The sequence below is a fragment of the Sarcophilus harrisii genome, chromosome 1, assembly GCF_902635505.1.
Source record: "Sarcophilus harrisii chromosome 1, mSarHar1.11, whole genome shotgun sequence".
NCBI lineage: Eukaryota > Metazoa > Chordata > Mammalia > Dasyuromorphia > Dasyuridae > Sarcophilus > Sarcophilus harrisii.
Genome location: NC_045426.1, coordinates 361,912,600 through 361,924,925, shown reverse-complemented (window position 1 = coordinate 361,924,925; position 12,326 = coordinate 361,912,600). Strand labels below are relative to the sequence as shown.

At 36.5% G+C, this 12,326-nt stretch overlaps 1 protein-coding gene across 2 annotated transcripts in view; it reads right to left on the bottom strand.

The window, feature by feature from the left end:
* MYO5B (myosin VB) overlaps positions 1–12,326 on the bottom strand; it is a 497,816-nt gene that overhangs the window by 195,099 nt on the left and 290,391 nt on the right. For both annotated transcript variants that reach the window (XM_031945960.1, XM_031945961.1), the window contains exon 10: positions 10,874–11,139. In XM_031945960.1, the coding sequence (XP_031801820.1) occupies positions 10,874–11,139 (266 nt within the window). The remainder of the gene's footprint in view (positions 1–10,873; positions 11,140–12,326) is intronic.

Here is a 12,326-nt window from a genome sequence, read left to right as displayed (position 1 = left end):
TCTGACCTCCCAAATTAGCACAGATATTAAGTATGTATCACTGTGTAAAGCTAATTCTAGTGCTCTTAACCTTTTATGTCAATCCCAATTCTACTGAAATACAATTATTCAAATATAATTAAAAGCAATTTCATGGATCTCAGGTTAAGAAGTCCTATGAAAAGGTTAACAGGATTTGGAGTCAGAAACAATCTCACCTAATAAGTCATATTACTCATTTTACAAATAAGAAGAATGAGGCCAGTAAAAAGTAAATAGTTTAAACAAGATCAGATAGGCAGTTTGGGGTAGAACCAGCAGTAGAATCCAAGTCCTTAGTTATCGTTGTTGTTCAGTTGTGTCTGATTCTCTGTGAACCCATTTGAGGTTTCCTTGGCAATGTACTAGAGTGGTTTATAATTTCCTTTTCCAGCCCATTTTACAGGTGAGGAAACTGAGATCAACAGGGTTACATGACTTGCTCAGAATCATACAACTAGTAGGGGTCTGAGACCAGATTTGAACTCAGGAAGATGAGTCCAACTCCAGGCCCATCATTCTGTACACTATGGCACAATCTAGTTGCCCTCAACTTCCTTAACTTCCCCAACTGCCTGGAATATTAGGATATATAATACAAAGTCATGGTGGAGTAGTGGAGAAATGGAAAGGGAACCTGGAGAGAACTGGGTTCAGGTCCTATCTCCAGCCATTATTAACTGTCTAACTAGGGAGAAGTAAGTCTTTTAGCCCCTGGGAGCCTGTAAAAGGTAGATAATAACAGAGTCTACATTACAATCATATAGCAAAGCTAAAATTGGAGATCATATGTAAAGTCATGGTAATTAAAAAACATTATCTAAATATTAGCCTATTATTACGATAAGTACTTTTGTTGCCAAGCTATATTCTCATCTAAAGAGTGAAGGGCAATCAAGGGCATCCAAATGTTCTCCAAGGGGAGAAAAATAAAAGGCATAGAAAGGTGGGTAGCTGATATGGAAGCTGAAAAAAGAAATCCAAATTCTCTGAATGCCTGCCCCCGATACTCTTTTCATTAGGATGTCGCCAAACCTTTGGAAGCAACATGTTCTTTCCCCTCAGGCAGCCAGCATTCATAGACAATAAATTCAATTTAAAAATGAAATGACAAGTATGACAATGGAAACCCAGCCTACACCTGCTTAGTCAGCAGAATCAGGAACCTCATCTAATCTCTGCACAAATGTTTCCCTAACTGTTCTTTGTGTCAGTTTGTGAGTATCAGTTTTATTGGGTGAACTAAAGGCTTATTTAAATTCAAGGAGATATTATTTTAAGTCAGGATATTAATTCAGATAGGATTAAAGTGTGAATTATTATATGATTTGCAGCATTAACAAAAACAATAATTATAGTAATAATACTGAGCTTCCTTAGTCAAAATTTCAGTAAAATTTCAGGAGTTTCTTTCCAATAGGAGGAAAGTGTATTTAAGAAAATAAAATCTCTCATTTCTGTGTTACCTTTAGATTATGAAGAACTTTACTCAGAACCCTTTTGTGAATTTTAAGTATTTTAATACAAATATTTCACAAATTTCATAAATAAGGAAACTGAGTCTGAAAGACATTAAATTGCCAAATTCTGCCAATTCTAACACTAAAACATCTTTTGCATCCATGCTGTTCTCTCCATTCAAAATGCATTCTAAGACCCTAACTATTCTCATAGCCTTCCAAATACCATCTTCAAATCAAATCTCTCCTTTTTGGAGGTCTACATTTAATAAATTTCAAAATTATTTTCCATTTATAAAGATCTGACCATATCACTTTTGCCATCAAAATCTTCCAGCACTTTCCTATTATCAACAGGACAAAATGAAAACCAAACTATTTAATTTGTCAAATGCTTTAACCAAACTCCTCAATCATCCTAGCTTTTCAGACATATTGCACATTCTTCTCTTTTACAAAACTCTATGCTACAGTCAAACTGGTCACTTACAGGCTCTCATGCATGTCGTTCCATCCAAGACATCTCTTGCTCTATAGCTTTGTTCAGGCTCTTCCCTCTGCCTGGAATGCACTCCTTTTCTGCCTCTGCCTCTTAGATTCTCTACCATCCTTCAGAGATCAACTCAAAGCCTTCTTCTTTCCCTCAGCTATGAATGAAGATGCCAAACTATTTTTCCTGACTAGATTTCACACCATTTACCTTCTAGTCAAACTGGAATACTAGCTGTCTCCATCTCTGAATCTATATTCTCTTGCCTCCATGTATTGCACAGGTCAATCCCTATACCCCAAATATACTCCTTAAACCTCTGCTGAGATCCTTATTTTTTTAAAGGATCAACTAAAATGCCATCTCCTTTAAAAAAAAATCCCTCCATGGTTTTCCCATTCCTAAATTTTTCTTACTGCCCAATGTCTGAATCACTCCTTTTGCTACTGTTATTTCTGGACAGTCACCCTAGTTAGGAGACAAAGCTGAAGAGATATATTTATTGTTTCATTCACTGAGGGAATAAAAAACCAGGACCACTGAGGGAGCATTTAGAGAATAGGTTTGCTGCCTCCTCCCATTAGGGGCCCTCACCTATCAATTATAGGTTGGTTTCTGTAAGGATAGTTTATTGGAAGATGTTAATAGAGTTTTCTGTATACTACCATTTCTTCAGATTGAAAAAAGTAGTTTGATGGCAAGAATGATTTCATTTTTCTTTTATTCTTTTTTCAGCATTGTTACAGTGTTCTTTACATAGTGGATACTTAATCAATTGGAGGACTGGGAATTAAAGGATCAGATTCCTCCTAAAGACTTACTCTATAGAAGGCAGAAATTAGATTTTTTTTGAAGGGTGGCTCTTTTTGGCATTTGTTGTTTTGCTCAAGTGCAAGAAACAAGATGTTCCTCTCAGAAATCAGTTCATTGCTCCTAATCTAACCACCATGTTGCTAACTCAAGCCTTGATTGATACTACTACCTCCCCTCAGTCTTATCTTCTGATTGTAAGGCTGTAGAATATCCAATTGTTCCCAATGCTTTCCTTTGTAGAGTGCAAAAAGTAGATCTTCAGCCCATTCCATTCAGACTTACCTGGTTTCAACTTCAAGGAATAAAATGCTTACACACACACACACACTTTCTTTCTCTTTCTTTCTCTCTCTCTCTCTCTCTCTCTCTCTCTCTCTCTCCTCCATTTGTATGTTGTTTCCCCCTATTGCAAACTCATTGAGGGCAGGATCTGTTCTTTTTATTTGTATTCCTAGCATTTAGTACAATGCCTGGCACAAAGTAGGCAATTAAGAAAGGTTTATTGAAACCAAGTATCTGTACAGTTGAACTGAAGGAACATGTACGTAGTCAAACAAACTTAGTGTGAGAGGGAAAGAAAGTAAAGTATTTTAGATTTTTATCTCCTTTAGTTTACCCTTGAAAGTGATACCAAAATGTATGAAAATGTTTTCTCTTCAGAAAATTCCAAATACCCATGGAAGTTTATGATAAATAAAAATTTATAGGATTTTTAAATTACTATATTATGTATTCTTGGGAGAAAAAGAATTGTATCTCATGATCTTTAGCATAGGATCTTACTCACCATAAAGAAAATAATTCAGGAAATATTTAATGAATGAGGGAAGTAATTCTACATAATAGATGCCATTAGGAAATAGCTACCTTAGATTTCCTGTCAAAAACCATTTCATAACCTGACCTAGGAGCTCCTAACCAATAGATTATGATTTCAAGTAATAGAACTTTTCCAGATATGAAGCCTAGGGAGTGCAGGCTGACTTACAGGGAGGTGAGAAACCAGATGGGAAAAACTATACTAAGATCCTTCACTCTCTCCAGTGCTTCCCTCAGGGCATGTCTTGGTGACCTAAAGATATAATGGAAAGCTACTTCTTGGTTCCCACTGCATCTCCCCTTCCAATTTTTCCTACAGAAGTAAGTGTTCTTTTGAAGCTGGATGGAAATCTAATTTTTCTAATTAAATTATATTTTAAATAAAACTGCATTAGGACTTGGATTAGAGTCAGCAACAAATGGGTGAATCCTTTGGTAAAAACCAATCACTGGTTTCTGATGCCAGTAATCACCCTCTCTAAACTTATATTATCAAGTTTTCTTAGTTCACTGGTTATCATTTAATATTTAGTGAATGTGACATCATAGCTATTGCCTTATGGGTTGTCTGACTCTGGGGCTTTGCTCTGAGGACTGCTAGCAGCCTCATAGCTCAATTCAAATGCTATACCATCTAAAATGCTTGTCTTGATATCATAGTTTAACTTCCCTTCCCCAATACCTCTCTCAACTCATTTGAAATTACTTTGTGTTTATTCTGTATAGAGATCAACAGGCATGGTAGATAGAGCGCTGGCCAAGGAATTCAGAAGATGATCCAGGACCTGATTTTGATGAATCTGAGCCTGTATGGCCCAAGCTAGTCATTCAAACTCTTCTTGGCTCAAGTAATCCTCTATTAACAGCTACAGATTTGTATTAGGAAAAGTTTTTTTAACCAAAATTTCCCTACACCAAAGGCCTTACAAAGATAAATGAATAAATAACATGCATTTTTTATCTGTGTACATTTTGATTGTGTATCTCTTCCTGCCCCCTTCTTCATCTCCTCCCTTCCCTTATGACCCCACTCAAAGTTACTACAAGTTCTTTCTAGATAGAGATCATCTCATTTTTATCTTTGTATTCCTAGCCAGGGATCAGCCAACAGGAGCTTAATAAATGCCCCATTTACTTGAACATAATCCTGAATATTTAAAAATATTTTTAGTTTTTTTGGGGGAAATCCTATATGTTTTTCAGAAATCTTTGAATCTCTCATAGCACTTGACCATATCATAGAAACTCTGGAAATATTTACTGAATGAATGAAATCATAATCCAGTCTACACAATACATAAATAGGAAACAAATATACTCATCCTATCAAAGCCCATCTCCTGATCTGGCACATGGACTTCTAACCAGTGGATTATGATTTCAAGTAAAAAACATTTTCCATTTGATGCCTGGGGAAGGCAAGCCAACTTGTGTGGAAGCAAGAATACAGATGGGAAAAGAAATGCTCAAACTGCGTTTGCATCCAAGATATTTTTTGGCCACTGAGCAACCACATGGTTTCTTCTCCCTCTACCTCATTTTATTTCTAAGTCGTGACTTAGAAATAAATGTGCTATTGATTGTCTATAAAATAATATTTAATGAATGTCAGTTGTAAAATTAACATAAAAGAGCTAGCCTAGTGGACTGATCCCTATACTGACTGAAATAGAGATTGAGTCCTTCAATAAAAAAGAGAACTTACTTATTCTTTCCTGAAATGGGAAAGATATTCAGTGAAAGTGGAGAACTCAGAATTCTGTGTGATAGAGCTCTTATACAACATTTAAAAAATCTGACTTTCCCACAAAGCAGTGACCACATAACATTCTATCTTGTTTTGTGACTACTCATTATAAAGAAACAAATAATTCTTTCCTAAGTCCTGCCTTCAAAAATCACAAGTCTTATCATTCATTTATTCAAGAATTTTTTAAAACTACCTACACTGTACTAGGTACTGGTGATAGAAAGACCACTTAAAGGAATTTAAATTCCACTGGGAGAAAGCACTATGTATATAAGTAAGAAAATACGGCAGGTAAAATATAAATGCACCTAAGGTGGGGCAGTGAATAGAGTGCTTGGCCTGGAGTTAGGAAGAACTGAGTTCCCTCAAATATTTACTAGCTGTGCCTCATTTTCCCCATCTGTAAAATAAACTGTAAAAGCAAATAGCAAACCATTTCCTTTGGGGTCATAAAGATGAGACTGAAATAACCAAACAACAAAAACAACGATAATATGTGATGTCTTTTCATAATGGAAAGATAGACATAGACAGAAAGTTGTTTTAAGGGTTAGGAAGGCCTGGTTCCAACTTATGCTGCCTGTTTGTCAATTAACCTTTCAGGGTCATAGACAACTTTATAGGATTACATATTGCAAAGCAATTGCTTATCTGCATTGCGAGGGAAAGAGTTAGCTCCCAGGGAGTCCTTCTTCACCAATAAAATCATAGACCTGAATCCTTCTTCTCCCCACAAAAAAAAAAAAAAAAAAAAAAAAAAAAAAAATTATGAGAATAGCTTTTTCTCACTAGACTTGATACAAAGAATGCATTCCAGAGATAAATATAAATAACTTCTGATTATCTGTCATGTTATATTAGCCATTCCCCTATTCTACCCCTATAAGCACAATTAAGAGTAAAACGAACATGTCAATGCTGCTTTCATTTCTGTAAATTTGGCAAAATTGCTTTCCTGTTCTTTGAAATGTAGATTCAGTTCTCTTTCTCCTACCTGTGCATTATGTCATATTTGTCCATCAGCTGATGTATAATGTACTATTTTTATATTCACTACAATGTAAGAAATCAGAACAACAACATTAATTTGCAACATTAACACTCATTAATTCAAAGTCCAAATACGTTGATTCCCAAGTGAAGTAATTCTGACATACTTATTTCAATGAGTCTTCTAGGTCCAGTGCTCTATCTACTGTACTACCTAGGTAACTGCCCCTAGACTTTCTTAGCTAGTAATATTAAAGCTCACAGATAATATTTTCTGTCCTCTGTCCTCAAAATAAATACACCAACTCTCCTTCAGAGTTTCACTGGTGCTGAGCTTATAAACTTTTACCCTGTGCTCTGTTTATCTATCAATCCTTTAATAGCTAACTTACTAACGTGACTATACTTGCCACAGCCTTATCTCCAGCTATTCTTTATTCCCACTCACCCCCCATAGTCAATCTATGATCCAGTCTCAGTTCTATCTCTTACAATGGATCAGTTTTCTCCACTAACATAGCCACTTCTAGTTCAGGTTCTCACCACCTCTTGTCTGGATTCAAAGTCTTCAAAGTGGTCTCTATGACTCGGGTCTCTCCCCTTTCCAATCCATTCTCCACTCAGTTGTCAAAGTAATTTTTCTTAAGTATAGTATTTCTATGTAACATCATTCTCTCTTCCCATCCTCTCAGTAAACTCCACTGGTTCCCTAAAGTTCTCTGCTTGCCATTTAAAGCACTTCACAACCTGAGTACTGCTTACTTTTTCAGTCTTCTTACTTAATCCCATTCATTTTCTCCATGATTTAGCTCCACAGACCTATAAGTTATGCTACGTCCCAAAGGTGCTCTTTCCTTACACATCACTGCATTTTTTATCTCCATGTTTTTATCCTGGCAATTCTCTTTCTCCTCATTCTACCAGTTAGTTTCCTTTAAAGACCCAGCCCAAATACAAGACCTTTCCTGGTCCTTCTAGCCATTAGTGTTTTTCCACCCATTCTATATACTTCATGTGTTTAACTAGTTATTTACATGTAGTCTTCCTCATCTGAATGTGAACTTCCTGAGAGTAAGGACTGTATTTGCCATTCTGTATAAGTTCTCAGCATTTTGGATGGAACATGGCACATAAGTTCTTGTTGACTCAAGGCTATTACTCTAACTAGATCTTCTGCTTTAAGTAAAATAGTTTCCCCATTGCCTTATAATACATTTTCTATAACCTGCTATGATGCTTCTGTTCTGTTCTGTTGGAAACACTGACCTCTTCTCTGACCTATCCAAATTCTAACATCCTTTCTATCTTAGGTGAAGCTTTCCCTGGCTGATTCAGCCTGAAAAGATCTTTCTCCTTTCATGTATCAGGTTGTATACCAAAATACATGCAAAAAATGTTATCACTCAGTACAAAGGAAATATAAAGGAACAGTTAGTAGAAGTATCCTTACAAAGGTGACGGACAGATTTTTCTGGTAACCTGATTTTTTTCCCCTTCAAGGATAAATTCCTATCTGTTTGACCACAGGTCTTTATACCCCTTGAGTAGTATGGTATTTCATCAATTCACAATTTTGGAAGCAAAAATTAGCCAAGATCAAAGAAAAACAGAAAATTAATGAACTAAGTGGCTATAAAATGAGTTCAGGACATTTGTAAAACATTAGGCCGCTTTTTGAAACACAGAATGTTAATAAATCAATAGAAATGATTAGGGGAAAAATACCATGAAAAAAACTCTAAGACCAAACTTAAGAAAAGTCAGTCTATAGTACAGATTGGCTATAGGCATCCTCCCTCTCCCTATTTTATAGAAGATTAGGTTATTACTTTAAAAAGTTAATGGTTTCTTAGGCAATTATCTAACTTGTCTATAAGCAGAAAAAGAAACATTATAGTCCAATTCAGGTAGATAATAAAAAAGTAAAACATCTCAATATGTGGTAGTTCTAAAACTTTTGAAACAGTTTTATGTCTTACTGCAATTTTAAACTTTTAATACTTAGAAGTTTTGGGACACAAGATATAGACCTATCATGGGGAAGTAGGGAGTGTCAAAGCAATCCATACATTCTGAATGTTGAGAAAATTACACATACACACACATATACACAGACACGTGCACAAAATATATCAATTTTAGATCTCAGACTCTTCCCTTGTGTCTGCTTCTTGCTGAGGAGAGGTGATTTTATGTGTTTTTTCTTGCTTTTTCCTCAATACAGCTTGAAGTTCAGAAAGTATTTGCTATTTTCCATGTTCCTTTGCTGAGGTTTAAGAATCTCTTCAGATCTTTCTGCCTAACCAGAATCTCCAATGAATACTCAGCAAGAGTGGTCCATTGGGACTCAGAGAAGACGTCTTTATTGCTTTCTTCTGTCTCCCTGGGGGTGCTTTACCACTGTCATCATGTGTCCCATTTTCTCTATGATTGAGGCATACAGATGGCACAATGGATAAGATGCTGGATTAAAAAAATCTGAGTTCAAATTGTGCTTCAGACAATTAGCTATATGACCCTGAGGCAAATGATAATCTCTTTCAGTCTTAGTTTCCCCATCTATAAAAAAATTATAATTATAAGTACCTTCCTCAGGGATTGCTGTAATGTTCAATTAGAATAACATGTTATTTCTTGCAAACCTTAAAATACAATACAAATGCTATCTTACTGTTGTTGCTGCTCTCATCAATGTTAGGCCTATCATTTCCTGTTGGTTAGTTTTGCTTAATTTTCTTTTTCTCCTTTTTTTTTTTTCATCTTTAAAGGGTAGCCCTCTAGGAGAAAGTTGGGAGAAATGTGTTGGAAAATTTTGGTTGATTTCTATTTCATGCTCTTTCTGTATTATTATTCTACTAATTCCAAATATGAGCAATGATCACAACAGCAGATTAACAAAAATTTGTTTTAAATGAATATATCATGTCATAATAAACTTTCAGTTTCATGCATAATCATCTTTTTTAATTATACTATGCTATAATAAAGCTTGTTTTATTCCATAAATTAAAAGTAAAGCATGTGAATAGGTCATTGTATTTGATATAGTACCTTCTTAGTATGATTCTCCATACTCAACAGAATTTCCCATTACACTGGTCCCAAGATACACTTCTGCTGGAGACCTTCTGGTTTTAGCACACTCAGCAGTTGTTTCTACTGTGGCACGAGGGTGCTTCCATGCTAACATCAGGGTCTCTATTTTTAGTCTGAGGCCATTACTTTCATAACTTAAAGATCCAATAGGAATTAATCTATTTTTAGCCTCCCCATAGGAAAAGTTAGGTCAGAGAAAAAGAAACATGGAGGTGCAGGTGTATCCCATTTACCCAATCAATAACCCTTTTATAATGAACTGGTTCCAACGGAGAAGTATGTCCCATGGGGTAGAAAACATTACTGTGATTTTCCCTGGGTTTAGGTATAACACTTTCTTAGAACTCATCTGATTATATGCCAGGGCCTCTACCAAGCACACAGCTATCTCAACTTCATAAGCTCATTCTTAGCCTTTTACAGATTTAATATCCCTCATTAGAATGATTATCCTGTTCTGACAATGTTCTTCCAGTGAGGGCGAGCAGTTAAGAGAGAGTCACTGAACTTTAAAACATAACAAAATCTCCTAACATTCTTCAAGGCAGCAAGCTCCTGGCGATTGAGAAGATAAGTCTAACCACTCATTTGAGAATCAAAGATACTATCTCTCAAATCCTAATATTGAAACACCTCAGAACTGGAAGGGACCTTAAACAACACCTAATTTAGCTCATTTACAGATGAGGAAATTGAGGCCCATAAAGGTTAAATGGTTTGGCCATTCTCATATAACTATTTATTGGTTTTTTGAAAATAAGTCTTGTCTATTTTCACAATCTAACATATTACCTTATTCTAGCTAGAGCACTCAACAAAATGAGATTTTTTTGGTCAAAAAAAATCAAAAAGCTTTTTGCAGTAACCTCCATATGTAACTGCAGCCCATGATGGTGGGGGGGCAGGACATAAGTGACTCGATCTGACATACATCTCATCTACAACAAAGCTTCTTAAATCAAGACCTTCTGATTCAGAATACAGTTATCTTTCCATTTCACTCTGAGATCTACGTGGCTCAGTGGATAGAAAGGTACAGCTCAGATATAGTAGACAGAGTATTGGTTTGGGAACCAGAGGGGAATCTGTTCCGTTCCCTGCTCCCAGTGGGATGATGGAAAAGTCACATCAACTTCTCTGTACAATGAAGAGACTGCACTGGACTCTGACTCAGGAAGAACTGAGTCCAAACCCTACCTCAGATTCATACTAGCCATGTGACCCTGGGTTACTTAACCTCTACCTGCTCTAGTTTCTTCAACTGCATAAGGGGACTAATAATAAAACCTACCTTACAGTCTGTGAGCATAAAATAAAATAATATTTAAAGAGGTCTTTGTAAACTTTAAGGCACCAAAATAACAACAATAATTAATAATAATATATGAAGAAGCAGCTAGGGTAGAGAATTTTCAAAAGCCTGAGGCTTATTCCTACCCATAGATGTCGAGAACGCCAATGAAGGAGTGCTGCTTGAGGGCAGTGTGTAGAGCTTTATTGACTTGCCCCACGATCCAGTTGAACAGCTGGGCATAGATGTGTTTAGCCAGGGCATTCCTGGCATTGACCACCTGCTGCAGTGACATGGTCTTGACATAGGTCTCAGAGGTGGTGACTAGTTTTCGATGACATAGCCAATGCTGCATCTGACTGTGCTCAACCCCCAGCAATGTACAAAAATTCCCGAGGTGTTCATCTTGGGGCTGAAACAGAGAGATGGAGAGGAAGGAATTTAGTGGGAGAATGTTGAGTTAATTTCCAGGCCAAAGACACAAATGCATGTGTGTACGTATCCCCCTTACACACCAAACCAATGCATTTTTCCACCCAAATCTCAGTCATCCACAAGGTAAGAATCAAGAATGACCAAGAAGGTCTTGCCTTTTTAGCATTCTATAATTATATTTACACCCACCAATGCTAGTTCTTACACCTGTAATTCCTTGTATAGACAATGATGTAATTTGGAACCAGATGGGTGCCAGAGGAATTGTTCATTACATCTGCTAATAACTAAATTATTACAGCTTTAAAAATCACCCTTGGCATCTCTGGTGCTGTTGGTTTCCTCATCTGTCATTGTCTACCACCAGCTAATTGGCAGGGAGGGATACACGACTGAAGGAAACAGAGAGAAGACTGACATCTTGAGAAATTGTAAGCTATTAAAGTGAAAGTGAGTGCAACGAACAGCACTGAGGGTGAAGGAGGGCAATACTAGAGAGTTGACAAGCTTTACTGATTCTTATTTCCAGGGCTTAGCTTGGATCTTAAAAGGGAAACCTGACTTCTTACTTGGGACTCCTAAACCAAGATCAGAATGGAGAAGAATCAGGTTCCAATTCTGGTTTGCTACTCATATGGTGAGGCATTGAACAAAGACAATAAACATCCTCCTCTACACCTCAATTTCCTCATGTGTAAAATGAGTGGGTTGGACTAGATCACAGGAATAAAGATCCAAAGCTGGAAGATGCCATCCGTCCCTGTCTAGGACACCTTCCAGCTCAAATTCTATGACGCCATTAATATTAACCATATCTGGGAAGGTTTCCCAACTAGATTTAATGATTTTGAGCACCACAAAAGTCCTAATTAGGATCTTAAAACACTCAATTCTATTGGAAGTATAACAAAAACAAAAGCAAAATTCAAACCAAATGAGATGCAAAAAGTCAGAAGGCAAAAATTTGGAACTAATTTTTTACCTAGAAAGGTACAGCTCAGATATAGTGGACAGAGTATTGAATTGGGGGCCAGAGGGGAATCTGTTCTGTTCCCTGCTCCCAGTGGGATGATAGAGAACTCACATCAACTTCTCTATCTTTAAGGTCCCTTACATTTTTAAAATTCCATGGGTTTAGAACAAGTGAATCAGAGATCACAGCAC